Raw genomic sequence first — 15,932 nt, forward strand, 5'->3', positions numbered from 1 at the left:
TAGGTGAACCATTGCTGAAGTTATTCCTTGGCTAGATCCTTAATTATCACTCATTAGATTTTAGTAATTTGTTATTTAATTTCTAGTTGGCTATTTTATTTTTATTATTTTACTTTTAGTTGAATTGTCACCCCTGATATAAAAACACCCCCCTTTGTTACTGTGAATTTGAAAAGGAACAATTACTCCCAATTCCTGTGGATTCGACCCTGCTCACCGCTATCTATTGAAATTACTTTTAGTTTGAGCAGGTATTTATTATTGTACAGGCTTCGACAACCTGTCACTTTCTCCTTGAAGGACTCTGTAAAATACTGATTGTACTACCTACCACCAGGTAGCATCACCTCGTGAGACCAGTTGAAGAAAAAATTTTTAGACAAATATTTTCCTGCGTCCCGAGCTGCGAGTCTAAGGAAAGAAATTTGCGGTCTCAAGCAGCATCCAGGGGAGTCGTTTTATGAGTACTGGGAGCGATTCAAGAAGTTGTGCAATAAGTGCCCCCAATACCAAATAAGTGAGCAGTTGTTTATACAATATTTTTACGAGGGGCTACTCTTCAGAGACAGGAGTATCATTGATGCTGCGAGTGGAGGGGCACTGGTGAACAAGACCCCTCGGGAAGCTAGGGAGTTAATCGAGGGAATGGCAGAGAATTCACAACAATTCGGTACGAGGGAGGATGTTCCAATACGCAAGGTAAATGAGGTAGAGACATCCTCTATCCAGCAGCAGCTAAGTGAGTTGACATCCTTCGTTAGGCAACTGGCTGTGGGAAATGCATCTCAGGCCAAGGTATGCGGGGTTTGCACTGGTATGGGTCATTCTACAGACATGTGCCCAATGATTCAAGAAGAAAGTGCAGAGCAAGTGAACATGGCTGGTCACGCGCCCGCGCCAAGAAGGCCCTATGACCCCTATTCAAGTACCTACAATCCCGGTTGGAAGGACCACTCAAATTTCAGTTATGGAGGAAATAGGCAGCCTAACTTTGCACCAAACAGGCAGTCTAATTTCGTGCCAAATAAGCAACCAGGGTACCAGCAGCAGTACCAACCCCGACCACCTCCGCCCCCAAGCTCTGGTCCATCTTTGGAAGAGATGATGAAACAACTGATGACAACCATTACGCAAAATCAGCAAAGGACGGACTCCGAAATGCAGGACATAAGAAATCAGATGAGTCAAATGACCACAAAAATCAACCGTTTGGAGTCCTAAGTAAATGGAAGATTGCCATCCCAACCTGAACTGAACCTGAAGAACGTAAGTGCAATGACTTTAAGGAGCAGGAAGGAAATTCAGGGGCCCGAACTCGTGACTCCAAAGGATAAGGACGAAGAGAAGATTGAGAAAGAACTTCAGGCAGAGAATACAAGCACCAAAAATCCAGTGGTACCCCCTGACCCGATCATAGACGATAAAACTAATCTCCCTCCATTTCCTTACAGGTTGGAGAAACCAAAGAAACAGGACAAGGAGAAAGAGATCTTGAAGGTGCTTCGCAAGGTAGAGATCAATATCCCCCTGCTAGACGCCATCAAGCAAGTGCCGAAATATGCAAAATTTCTGAGGGACCTATGTGTCAATCGAAGGAGGCTGAGGGGAGATGAAAGAGTTATTGTTGGGGAGAATGTGTCAGCAGTTCTCCAAAGAAAGCTACCACCAAAGTGTGGGGATCCAGGTAGGTTTAATGTTCCATGTAAGATAGGTAATACTCTGATTAGGAATACCCTACTGGACTTAGGAGTATCGATCAACGTAATGCCTAAATCTATGTATGCTTCTCTGAATCTCAGTCCATTAAAAGAAATCGAGATAATAATTCAATTAGCTGACCGAACAAATGCATACCCTGATGGGTTGATAGAGGATGTGCTGGTTAAAGTTAATGAATTGATATTCCCGGCTGACTTTTATGTACTTGACATGGATGATGATCATTCCCCTGACCCCTCACCTTTGCTACTAGGTAGACCCTTTTTTAGCACGACACAGACAAAAATCGACGTTAATAAGGGTACATTGTCCATGAAATTTGATGGAGAACTAGTCCACTTTAATAGTTTTGATACAATGGAACATCCTGTTAACTCTCATCCTGTGTTTGCTATTCATACTATTAATCCCTCTGTGCAAGAATTTTCTGAGTTTGCTTGTAGGGATAAATTCAAATTTACTGAGAACAAGTATAAGGGGATGAAAACACTGTATGAGGTGAAAAGGAGTAGAAAATTAAGAAAGAAAGCTGCACTCAAAGGCTATTTGGATCCTGAAGGAGGGCCACCGATTTCCAGGAAAATTGAGTTACACCCAGATTGAAGAGTGGTGTTCAATGTCTAGCCAAAAACATTAAAAAAAGACGCTCATTGGGAGGCAATCCAATTGTTTTGTTTTAATTGTTTGTTTGATTTCGTGTGATAGTTTAAATATGTTTTCCTTGAATTTGACTGATTTTGAGTTTCAATTTTCGTTTTTGCTTATTTGTAGGTGTTCTTCTGTCATGACGCTCCCGCGTGATGACGTATGGAGCCCTCACAGTCAGAATCGTCAGAAGGGGTTCCTGTCCTCATGATGCGGGCGCGTCATGACGTATAGAGAGCTTACGATCAGAATCGTTAGAAAGAGTTTCGATCCTCATGACGCGCCCGCGTCATGATGCAGGAAGAGCTCATGGTCAGGGAGCTCTCTTGCTCTCGTGACGTGCCCATGTCACGTTCACGGGAAAGGTAAGGATTCAAAAAAAAAGGAAAAAACAATTTTAATTACAAATAATAATAAAAAAAATTTATAAAAAAAAACCAAAAAGAAAATAAAAAAAATAAAAAAAAATTTCTTTTCACCGTAGCTCCAATAGATCTTCTAAAAAAAATTATTATTATTTCTTTCTTTTTCTTTTTCTTTTCTTTTCTTTCTTTCTTTTTCTTTATTTCCTCTTCTTCTTTCTTTCTTCTCCGTTGTTTCCCTTCTCTTTATCGACCGAGAGCTCGTGCGCTGCCGCCACTCTCCAACCACGTGCGCGCCCCCCACGCTGCCAGCAACGACCGCGAGCTACCGCCTTCTGCGCGGGCCACCACCAAGTCTCGCCCCTCCCATCTCTCTCTCTCTTCTCGCGACCGCCACGGCCGAGCAACCCGCGCTGCTTCCACTCCAGCTTGTTCGCTGCTGAAGCTCGATCCGCCGCACACAGCTGCCGCACGCCGCGGCCCATCTCCACCATCGCGTGGCCAAACCGCGCGCTCCGCCTCGCGCCTCCATCAGCGCCGTCGCCCGCCTGCCGCCGCTGCCCACGCCGCATTTTCACGCACCACGCTCCAACTTCTTCAGTAGGAGAGCAGTGGAGGTATTTGTCTTTCGAACCCAAGTTGACAGTATCAGGTGTGTGATTTCTCTGTAGTCTGGTGTTGACCCTTCGCAGCTTTCCTTCGATCGTTTAATGCACCAGTGGTACTGGTGATGATATTTTGCCTACCATTTGTTAACTTCATTCAGTTGGATAGATGGTTGCCTACTAATGGGTTGGGATTGTTGTCCTTAAATTTCTGAATTACTCTTGGGGTTTTGCGGTATTTTTGAGGGCTCCTGCTACGGGTCAGTGCTGGGGGCCTTTGTTCAACTTTTGGGTGGAATTGTTGAGTTTTGGGTGAACTGAAATACTGTGATTGTTTGTTGAATTGGGGAGTTTCTATGACACTTTCTTGGCTTATTCATGTTGAGAGTATTTAATTGAGGGTTCTACTGAGATTTCGGTTGAGTTATCTCTGAATTGCCTGTTGACTTGGGAAACCTGTGCCACTTGCTTTGCTTGTTGGGGTTGGGTACATCCAGTTTAATTGTTGGGCTGCATTAATTCTGCATTTGACTAAATTAGGACCACTACTGATTATTGATTGAAATCGCTGCTTTGTTGGGACATTTGTATAGACCTTGGGTGCCTCACATGTACATTTTGTTGATTGGGTTTGCCATTTAAGTTGCTTCATTATCTGTGGGGTGCACTAGTGGTACTGGTTGAGGTATTTTGACTAGATTTGGTAATTCTATCTGATTGGCTGTCTAATTGACAGCTAAGAACTTGTGGCTGAATTGTTATTGTCAAATCTCTGAACTGCTACTGCTGGAAGTGTCAAATTCTTGGGGCATTTGCTACGGTTTTGGTCGATTGAATTGTGCAGTTAACTATACCATTGGGGGCATGTATTGAGTATTTGAGTGGACAACTTTTGCATTTGACTATTGAGTTGGGGAACACCAGTGACTATGGATTTGCATTTGTTGGTTGCTATCTTTGTTGGATATTTTATCTTTTGTTGTTTGGGGTGATAATTGGCGAAAATGGTGAGTGGCGCCACTTACAAGCACAGGTTCACAACGTAGATGAGCGAATGATGAACATCGCCCGCCAAGTGGCAAGGATGTCTCAGAACCTGGCCTCGTACCTTCACCATGTTGGTTTCCCTCCGCAGCTGGCAAATACCCCTTAGCCACTAGAGAGGAAAGTTTCATTGTCCTCTTCGCTTTAATTGCTTTATTTCCTCCATTGAGGACAATGTAGGATTTAGGTGTGGGGGGGAGCAGTTATGGTGTTAGTTTTTCTAGTTCTTAGTTTTCAGATATTTTTCTTTTATTTTTAGTTGTCTAGTTTTCGCTTACTTTTTGTCATTTATCTGTCTAGCTCTCCTATGACTGCCAAGTTTGATGTTGGATTGTTGCCTCTATTTTTGTTATTGCCAAATTTTAATAATAAAAGTGTATCAAGTTAATGTGGTTGAGTCCCAAAACATCTCTTTGGTGAACATCGGTGATTGTTTTACTCTTGTAATTTTTGGTTAACTTTCTTAAGCATAGGGAATGATTATTGGCATTTTCATGTAAATTGGTCCGATTATTAACCTTAGTTTTCCATATTTGAAAATGAGGCTAGCTGATGCAAATTTTCTTTTGATTTTTGTGTTATTTTGAAGTTTTGGTGTTATTTGGCTGTGAATAAGAGTTGACTGTACTCCGTTAGTATTTACTACCGAGTAACTGGGGATTTTCACCAAAAGTGTCGATTCTCGCGTCAAAAAGTAGTAATTGCTATGAGTGCGTGGTCACGTGGCGATAGGAGCTGAGTAACCGGGCTCTTTCATCTGACAAATGTCGGAGTTCGCGTCAAAAAACTTCAATGGCCAGAGATTAAGTCTTTTGTTACTATTGAAAAAAAAAGAAAAAAAAGGAAAAAGATAGAAAACATGAAAAAATAAAGTGAAGGTTGTGCTAGTGTGTGATAAAAGTCAGCTTGCCGATTTATGAATTTAGTGTTGAGATGTTGGTTAATAGTTGGACCATTTGCTGATAAATGTTGAGCGATCATTCCTTCTTCTTAGATTAGTTAACTTGGAATTGAAGGAGTTTGTAGTTTAGAAGCTAACCGGGGTGATGCTTCTTGGATTTTGATCACTGATACTTGATATATATTTTTCTTGATATCGTGGCAATATGGTAGATAGAGCAATAGCCATTGTCAAATATTGGTGTTTGTTTATTGTTCTTATGCTTGAGGACAAGCATGGTTTAGGTGTGGGGGGAATTGATAGGGTGCAATTTTATCATTTATTTTAGGGTTAAAAACAAAAAAGCCCCCTGTAGTAAGTCTAATACACAGAAAAGCCCCTTATGGTTTCAAAATATACAACACGACACCTCATACTTTAAACTAAATTGTAAAGGTGACGGAATCCGTTAAACTTAACGGAAATGACTTATTGGAACCTAAAAAAAATTTTTTATACCTAATTTTTATCAAATATACCTATTCTACCCCTCAATTCTCAATTCTCTCTACTTAGAAAATAAAATAAATGATTTTTTTGAACTGTCTTTTGTTTAATTATATAAGGGTATTTTGGTCATTTTGACCATTTCCGTTAAGTTTAACGGATTTCGTCACCTTTACAATTTAGTTCAAAGTATGAGGGGTCGTGTTGTATATTTTGAAACCATAGGGGGATTTTCTGTGTATTAGACTTATCACAGGAGGCTTTTTTGTTTTTAACCCTTTATTTTATTATTAATCTCCCCTATTACCTGACCAGATGTGGATTAATTATTGGATTTTACTCACTTCTGGTATTTTGCATCTATTTTAGGGAGTAGAATGAAAATATAATAAAAAGTGCCAATTTGATAGAAAAGAAGTCCAAGCCACAGAGTGACCCTAGGGGCAATTTTGGAAAAGACAAAAAATCTTTGGGCCCTTTCTTTTGGGCATCGGCTGAAGCGAAGAAGGGTTGGTTCCTTTCCCTGGGGAGCCGCCGCATATCTGGAACAAGAGATAAAAACCAAAAATTGCAGAGGATTAGGGGGACTTAGCTTAGTTTTTGGTTGACTTTTCCTTTAGGATTTCTTTTTGCTTTTATCACACATGGCAGGAGAGCTTAACTTTAGTACTTGACTTTTTCTTGTTAGCTTTTTGGTAGCTTTTGTCTCCCTCGCATGTCAGGGACGAGTAGGGACATTGAATTCTTCTCTGTAGCTTCATTATCCTCCATCGCGCAAGCGAATTGCATTTTCCCAATTTCTGTGATAATTGCCGCGAGGCTTGCTGCAATTTTCCATGGGTTTTGTTCGTCAAATATGAACTAATTTCACCACTTTAGTCAAGGAACAACGAAGGCTCTGGTTCGCCTAAAAATTGTGAGATCGATTTAATTTAATCTTTTCCTTTTATTTATTGGTATTCGCATATTCCTTGATTGCTATGCTCATGGTTAATTAATTAATTAATTATCTTGGATCCAGATAATTAGTTGATTGGGTAATCTATTGTCAATTAGGGCGTTAAATCCATAATTATTTAATTGCTCTAAAATAGTGACAACTGGCATGATTGGGTTTGTGTCAGGGGAATACGCGGGCTAATCTAAAATAACCATGGTAGTGCATTATTTGGTTAGAATAGGGCTCCTCTAATACGTAAGGCAATTGGGGAATTAAATTCTACTGGCGTACCTAGGATTATTTCTCAATTAGAGCAGTGATTAACGAGCGTACCTTGATCACCGACACAGTAAGGAGGGGTTGACAGTCATCGCTTATTTGGTAATTATAACTTATTTATTGATAAATAATTGGAATTGCCTTTGCTTCGATGATCAATTAGGTGCACCATTGCTAAAGTTATTCCTTGGCTAGATCCTTAATTATCACTCATTAGATTTTAGTAAATTGTTATTTAATTTCTAGTTGGCTATTTTATTTTTATTATTTTACTTTTAGTTGAATTGTTTAAATTGTCACCCCTGATATAAAACACCCCCTTTTGTTACTGTGGATTTGAAAAGAAACAGTTACACCCAATCCCTGTGGATTCGACCCTGCTTACCACTATCTACAGAAATTAACTTTAGTTGAGCAGGTTTTTATTATTGCACAGGCTGACAACCGTCACACACATACAAACAAACAGCTATAAACTTGCAAAACTATAATACTTGGAAAAAGTTAAGATAAATAAGAAACAACATGCAACTAATGGTTGACATAATATCTACAAAAAGCATACTATTCACTTACTTGTAATAATTGTGTCATGTTCTTAGTATTTTGCCTATTGCAGATGTCTTCTATTGGAATTCCAAATTCCTGATATAATTAAAGAGAGACAACCACAAATTAAAAATATCATTGACAAAATATATCTTCAATGTAGTTTAGTCATCTAAAGAATAAAATATTCAAATAAAAGTTTAGAATGAATTACTTCACGAGGTTAGAAGTTATGGCAAGTTACTTTTGGAAGGAAAAAAGAAATGTTTTTTAACAAGCCTGAAGATCATCATGTTCCAGTTTACATTGCTCATGTTTTTATATCGCCCGTCCCCACTCATATAGCTTTACTTTTCCTTCATCACCCACGAGTCAGAGCCAATATTGATAACTTAATCTAAATTTGGTTTACCAATCAACAAAATTATTATTTTCATAGTGGATATTTAATAAGCTAGCTGCTGCATTCTTGTTTTCAAGTCTACAATTTGACGAAGTACTCGTGTTTTTGTTCATATACCTGATGTGCCTTTGTCTAATGAGCACGCCGTGATCTTCAGGCTTTATCTCATCTTCGTTTAAAACAATGTTTCCCATGTGCAATGCCAATGCATCTTCCTGCAAACCCTTTTCGGTATGGAAAGAAAGTTCCTCGAAGAAACCCAGCAAGGAAAAAGGAAAATAAAACTTGGGTTCCTCTCAGAAATCTTGAATTTTCCTGCTAGATTTTAGTCTGCAAAATTTGTGTGTGAATGGGGTAGAAATATAGTCTAGTGCGGGAATGTTTGTGGGCATCAGTGATGCATGTTAAATTGCGCAACGGATCATCAAGTTGTCTGCTTAAATGGTGAAGATGAAGAAGAGAGGACAGAGGTTGTTTGGGTTTTAGGGTTTTTTAATTTGATAAATTGTGATTTTGGTTAAAGAGTTTTTATTTTACTTGGTTTTGGTCACAGAGATTAAGTTTTCTGTCCGGTTAATCGATTAATCAATTTAACATGATTCGAGTTGGGTTGTTTGAGGGTTTGGTTTATTAAGGGACACTTGGCAAGATTATAAGGAGTGGGACAGGATGTGAGACAGGGTGTGGTACAGAAGATCCGATGCATTTTTTAAAATGATAATATTCATTTATTATACCATCTTTTGTAGTTCAGTTGTCCTATCTGTTAGTTCTCTTTATGACATTTTCTTTTCCTTCATCTATATTTCTTTTTATACTTGCAAAATCTATAGCCTATACCACACTAGCAAATATAGCACAATCTTTCTCAAATACCATATCACCTCCTATTGGTATTATTTCCAGTGCAACGCTATTCATCTATTATATGCGCGTTTAGGATTGCCTTTTAATTAACTATATCTTTTCCTTTAACATCAATAGGTCATCGTCATAGACAACAAAATAAATCTCGCATAATAGACCAATTACCAATTGAGCCAAATATTTGGTCCAAAATTAAGGATTGTATATACTGTGGTCCAAAACATTTCTATTTAGAACCCCCTAGATTTTGTTGTTGTATTGGTGAAGTTCAATTGGCACCTACTGAAATGCCTTCAAAATTAGTCAGATTATACAAAGCTAATAATAAAGAGGCAGGAACTATATCCACATAGTAGAGACATGTTATCTATTTTAACCCATCCACATAAAAAAATACACAAGTTTACTTTAATAATCTATTTTATTCCGCAGGAACTACATCCAGAAGATACTGCTCATATTGCCAAACAAAAACAGCATAATCATCTTTTACTGCCATCACAGATGTTAGGACATCAAAGTTGAACATAATCTTTTAACCTACGGCTTGAAAAAAAAATGCTACAATACCATGTTATTAGACCAGGCTATATTCTCATAATTTCCCATTTAGCAATAAACAAAAATCGGATGCGCATATTCGATGACGAACTTGTAAAAGTTCCTGCAATATAAAATAACTATAAAAATTACAATTTCACCATTCCTTGCTTTTTGCATATTGTGCTATTTCACAGCAAATATATACCAAATTTTTATTCAGCATTAAACAATATTTTATACAATAACCTACCAATTATCCTCATTTAATCAAAGATAACCAACTCACAATTATTTTACGTATTATAAAATAATTACCTACATCAATACTTATAAAACAAAACACGCTATTAGCACGGGTCACATATGCCCTATGCGCAGGGCCGCTTGACTAGTACTATTCTAAAAAGATTCTAACCACCAAATGAATTGTTCCTAAGGAAGCCGATCTCGACCACATAAAGCTTCAAAATAACCAGGGCTAATGGTTCAAACTCATTCAATCAAATAAGCCCTGGATTTTTATTTTGGATTAACCTTTTGTAGGAGCAGGATTCTTAAGGTTGGATTGGGCATTAATTTGACACCACAAACAGAAAGTAATACATTCAACAACCTTATCAAAATCGATTTGGCAAAGTTCATGATTTTAATTAAAACATCACCAAAATAAAATTCCAATCACTAATCAAGAAGCGATTAACACAAATATTTTCTAGTAAGATGGAAGCTAAATTCAATAAAAAGAATTACCTGACAATAGGAGCGGTACACCTATGGATTTGAAGAGACACATGATAAGTGTGTATTCTACATGTTTTAAGTGTGTTTTATTATTTAGTTTTAGTGTGTTTTAACTACTTTTATAGCTAATTAACTAAGTTTCTAGTGAAAATAAGTATTTTGTGGTTTAAGTGGTAAAAATTGTATTTCTATGAATTTTAATATTGAAAACTTCATGCTTTTGTAGGTTTAATGATTCAATCATCAAATGGCATGAATTGAGAAGATAATTAGATGATTATTAATTATTTGAAGTGATTTAAAGAAAACATGAAGTGCAAAATAATCAAAAGATGAAATGCAAGCTTTACAAATTTGATACCTTGTGGTATTTCGGCAATACCTTGAGTTAAAAGTATCGGGTTAAGGTAATTCTTGTATCATTTTGAAGTTAAGAGATACATCTACATTTGGTATGAGGCATTGAAGTCCAGTTTAGTTATTTTCCTCGTCAAAAATTCAAAATATAGAAGTGCAATTCTATTGTCGAAAGCTAAAACAGAGTTCTGACCAGTCAAGGGTATTTTGGTCATCTATCGGTCCATAGGACTCCAAATTGAATGATTTTTAGGCATTGGAAAGATAACTCAATGAACTACAACTTTTGTGTTTTACACAAGAGCTAGTTCAACCTCCATAATCAAGAAATATCAGTGGAAGTTGATGCAAAAATAGAGCAATGATGAAATCTGTCCAGAATGAGCAAACCTGCAAAAAGAGCAAAACAGGGGGGTCAAAATGCGACCTAGGGCGCGTTTTCTTGCCTGCATTTTCACGGATTCGGCTGCAACTTGTTCTGCAATTTGCATTCTTTTCACACAACCTTTTTGACCACTTTTTTTTGCAAAAGATTCTTACTGGAAATGATCAGATGAGCATTGAAACTTTGAAAAACAACCTTTGAGAGTTTCAAGAGTCAAAATGACAACTAGAAACGGCTCATTTGTGGCTTAAACTCTCTATAAATAGGGCCTTTGGAGAGCATTTTCATAACTTTGGAAGGCTAGAGAAACTCTACAAAAATATAGTTTTCACTAGAATTTCCTTAGTTTATTAGTTAGGGTAGTATAACATAGTTAGAGTAGTTTATACTTTTTATATTTGTAGTTAGATTTGGATGAAGATTTGAAGAGCAAAAATGGAGAGTTAGAGCACATGTGACAAGGGCGACTTCTCTCCTATCACTTGCTCTTTTGTATTTAAGTTCATGTTTAACTATAACACAAGTTTGGATCTTGTTCTTCATGTTTAGTTAAAGTTTATGCTTAGAGTATGGATGAACTTTCTATATCTTGTTAATGATATTTACTTGGTTATTTGATGGTATTATTTTGACCAAGTCACTTATTACTTTTGTTTTTCTAATCATAATTAACTGGCCATTAATTGTGATAATCTTAAGGTGTTAAGTTTGCAATGAGAATTGAAATTTAACACTAGTTTAAAAAAATGATAAACTTAGGGAGTACACTCACGAGAGTAGAGGTGTACCTATATGGCTTTAGTGACTTGTTTCATGTAATTTCATAGAAGAAATGAGTTTGTAATTAATTTCATAACCACGAGAGTAGATATGGCTTAGTTATAAGTATAGTTGATTCACTACAAGAGTAAGTTTCACATACATTAGGAAATTACGCCATAACTAGCAAAGATAATAGTATTCACTTAATCGATAATTTCATTTGCAAGAGTAGTGAGGAATTTCGTACCTCTAAGAGCTTTTTATTATTATTTTATTACTTTTATCTGATGTTTTTAGTGTAGATTTAATCTTTTGCATTTATGATAATTTAAATAATAAAGGAATTCGAAAATCATCGGACAATCTTTCTTGCAGGATCGACATCTAATACCCCTATACTCAATAAACGACTCGTATACTTACAGAAAATCACGTGTGGGGTATTTAGAAATTTATAAATACAAAACTTGACTGTGGATAAACTAGTTGTTATATGTATACCCCGCGCTCGTCAGCACTCTTGGTTTGGGTTTTCTAAACTCTAGCAAAATTCCCTCTCACTTTATCACTGATCAAATATATAGTTTTGGAGAGAAATGCCCATGGATTAAAAGAAGGAAACTTGAAAAGATAGAGTGGAAGGAATAGTGGGAGAGATAGTGGTGACTGGAAATTGGAAGTGGGATTATTGAAGAACTTTCTGCCAATACTATGTTGAAAAATATACCATCTTAAAGAGGGGAATTTTGGAGAGAAGTGAAAAATGGTGTGAAAATTAATTTTCTTAAAGTAAAATACATGCTACTATTGGAAAAAATATATATTGACCACACACACACCATGTAATTCTTTTTTGGAAATTAAATTTTAAATGTAAAAATTATTTAAAAAAATTTATTCTTTTTTGACAATTTCATGCCCACAATTTTGTGTTATACATTGATGAGTTAGGGACATCATATAGAGGTATTTTACTTAAGGACATATAAAAAATTGGTTTGTACCATTTTTTAGTGCATTTGATAAAATTGAAATATCATGTTTGAATCCATTAAGTTACTAAATTATTAATAACTAAATTTGATACATTTGACTGTATATCCTATTAAGTAATAAGTGAATAGTTTATCGCTTATTTTTTGGAGTAAGTTTTGCCTAAAAAATTCAGTTTCAATTAATTAAGTCAAATGTTCTATTTTTGTGTTATCAAATATATCTAAACATGTTAAGATCTAAACTTATTAAATTTAAGTGCTGAATTAGGCAAAAAAGTAGGACCTTAGTATTAGTTAGGGTGTAGGTATAAAAAAATTGAAAACATAATTAGCAAATAAATATATCAAGATGTGCACATAATAGAATAGAAAATAATACATGCTCCTCAGAAATTGTCTAAGATAAATATAATTATAATGTTAATTGGTTTTTAATTAATTTCATATTACAAACAATGTTAAATTTGACAAAATACTATGTAAGATGATAAATTCAAGGCATCATGAATATAAAAAAAAGTGCACTAATAATTTTGAATTCTAATACCAAATAATTCCTTTCATTTACGTTAAGATAATAAAAAGTACAAATTAGTTAATATCATATATATATATGATTAATTAAGCAAGCTTAAGAAATTATATACATAAAATTTGTATATGTTTAGATGTGTACCATAACATTCGTAAACATACATTTGCATTTAAATTTATCTATTCAATCAAAATGAACAACATTTCAAGATGTTTACATATTTGTTAAACTCTCTGTAGCTAGCTAATTATTTGTTCATGATTACATTTCAATTTCTTTCATTATTTTTATCTTTGCTATCTGTAATCCATCTACATAACAATAATCTATGCATTTTTAGTGCATTAAAGCTTTATACATATTAATCAAGATGAGTATGCAGTATAGATAAATTAAAATTACCGAGCTATAGTTTTAGTTAACTAGGTGATATTCATATTTATTACCACAGAAAATGATAAATGTGACAAAGGCGCATCTTTTTCACCACAAATATAAGAACTGTGGTGAAAGTTAATTATTTACCACAATGATTAACTAACCATGGTAAATGCTTGCACAGATGCCACGGCACTTTTTTGTGGCAAAAAGAAATTTTAATATCATGAACACCAAAACTGTGTTAAAAAGCCACTTTTTCACATTGATTCGGAACCGTGTTAAAAGAAAGTGTTGTAAAAGCTCCTTTTTTTTTCTCCAAAACGTGCTGATTGCATTGCCATGAGAAATTAACATTTTCCTATCCATAATTCATGTTATCATCCATCACACTTTTTGCCGTAGCTGCAAAAATAATAGATCATAATATCAAGCGACAGTAGTAATTAGAGTGTTAAGCAATTTAAAAGGAAATTAACTTTAACAAAAATAGTGACAAGCTTGCATATCTTGCTCATTGTCTCTTTGTTGTGGCTCTTCTTGCATCTCTTGCTCTAGTCATTTGCCTGCTTGGTGGTGCTTTGGGTGGCTGTCTTTTCAGCATTCATAGTATGCTGCATATCCAGATATTGAGTTGCATCAAGAAAGGCCAGATTTCTTTTTACTTATTTATTAATGTTGGCTCTGTATGAATTAGGTATTTTTGGGTAAATTTTACCATAGTAGCATGTGTGAATTTTTTTTATTGCAGATGGTTCATTTGGATTTGATGGTTTTTGAAGTTGTATTTTCGAGTGTTTTTAGAATTTAAAATTTTTTGAGTTTTTTTTTTTAAATTTGTTAAAAATTTCCTATCACCAACTACCACTACCACTGCCGGCCACCATCGCTAGCAGCCACCTCCCCCCATTCTTCTCTCTCTCCCCTCTCCACCCATCTCTTCCTCCCTCTTTTTTTCTCTTCCTTTCCTCTCCTCTCCTCTCCCCCTCATCCTCCTCCAGCTAACCCCTCTCTCCACCCTCATTCTTATCCTGCCCGGGCCCCTCTTCCCCCTCTCTCTTGCACTGCCCAGCTCTCCTTCCCTCTCCCTTCCTGATGACCTCTGGTTGAGTGACTAGAGCTAGTTGTGCAACCAGATTTGGTGGCCGAGGAAGGGAAAAGGGGGGGTTGAGTGCGGTAAGGGAAAGCAGGGTGTGGGGGTGACGGGGGAAGCACGAGGAGGAAGATAGGGGAGAGGAGGGGAGAGAAGAGGAGAGGAGAGGTGTAATGGTACCAGACTTGAGCTAAATAGGAATGTTGCCCCTTGTGGTTGGAATAATAATCAGAACGTAAATGAAATTAATCAAACACAAACTGAGCTAAGAATGAAGCTCAGGAATGGCTTTCATGAATCTGTGAAGAAATACAGAAATGGCGGGAAAACTAAGAAGGTGAAAAAATTGAAGGAAATGTAGGAAAGGAAAAGCAGAATGAGATTTAGCTCAATTCTGTTGAATTACAAGACAATTGCTACCTTTACTACATTCACTTAATCCCCTATATATAGCTATCAATTAATAACTAACGTCTGATCCTTCTAATCGCGTTTGTCCACGTGGCCAAGTGGCTGTGAATTTGCTGCAATAACTGAAAGTTTGTTGCAAAACTTCTATGGCTTCCTTCACGTGGTTGTAGATTTGGTTCCCAGCAAAGGCGTGGTTCTTGATTCACGCCTTTGTTTCTTTCTTCTACCTATCTCACGCCTTCTTCCTTGCCATCTTCACGCTTTCGTCTGTTGCTTGATTTGCCTATCAGCTGCTCCATGACAATAGTTCCCCCTACAATTAAATCTTGTCCTCAAGATTGAAATCCAGGAAATTTTCGTCCTATCTCATCTGCGTCCTCCCAAGTGGCTTCAGCAGGTGACGTTCCCCACCACTGCACTAGCCACTGAACTGCTACTGCATTTTTCCTCTTAACAATCCTCCTGTCTAAAATGGTCTCAGGCTCGACCCTCAGATGTCCTTGTTCATCTGTGTTAGGTAGCTAGAGGACTGGTGCAGCATTCTGTCCTACCTTCCTTTTGAGCAAAGATACATGAAAAATTGGATGTATTCTGGAATCAGCTGGCAGTTGACGCCTATAGGCCGCCTTTTCTATCTTCTCAACTATCTGATAAGGCCCATAGTACTTTGCTGATAGTTTGGAGTTCTTTCTTACTTCTATTGATGTCTGTCTATAAGGTTGCAACCTCAAATAAACCCAGTCTCCAACACTGAATTCTCTCTCAGTCCTCCTTCGGTTAGCATACATCTTCATCGTGTTCTGAGCTTCTTCCAAGTTCTTTTTGAGTAATGCATCCATTCGTTGCCTATCTCTCAAATGGTCCTCTACTGTAGCCAACCTGGAGTGTGAATATGGCCCCAGAGCTAGTTGAGGTGGAGGGATTCCATACAG

The 15,932-nt window shown here is 36.7% G+C and overlaps 1 protein-coding gene and 1 non-coding gene across 2 annotated transcripts; one reads left to right on the plus strand and one right to left on the minus strand.

Annotated features, from left to right (window-relative positions):
* Positions 1–408: 408 nt before the first annotated feature.
* Positions 409–515, minus strand: LOC113736156 (small nucleolar RNA R71). The gene has a single exon (XR_003459646.1). It is a non-coding gene; the product is annotated as a small nucleolar RNA R71 (small nucleolar RNA).
* A 760-nt stretch (positions 516–1,275) lies between these two features.
* Positions 1,276–2,322, plus strand: LOC113735977 (uncharacterized). Its single transcript, XM_027262934.1, has one exon. The coding sequence runs from the start codon at positions 1,276–1,278 to the stop codon at positions 2,320–2,322; it is 1,047 nt and encodes a 348-aa protein (XP_027118735.1).
* Positions 2,323–15,932: the final 13,610 nt, after the last annotated feature.

Source organism: Coffea arabica, chromosome 3c (assembly GCF_036785885.1).
Source record: "Coffea arabica cultivar ET-39 chromosome 3c, Coffea Arabica ET-39 HiFi, whole genome shotgun sequence".
Lineage (NCBI taxonomy): Eukaryota > Viridiplantae > Streptophyta > Magnoliopsida > Gentianales > Rubiaceae > Coffea > Coffea arabica.

What these genes read in the sequence shown, in the direction of transcription:
- LOC113735977 (XM_027262934.1), top strand. Translation starts at nt 1,276, where the DNA reads ATGACTTTAAGGAGCAGGAAGGAAATTCAGGGGCCCGAACTCGTGACT.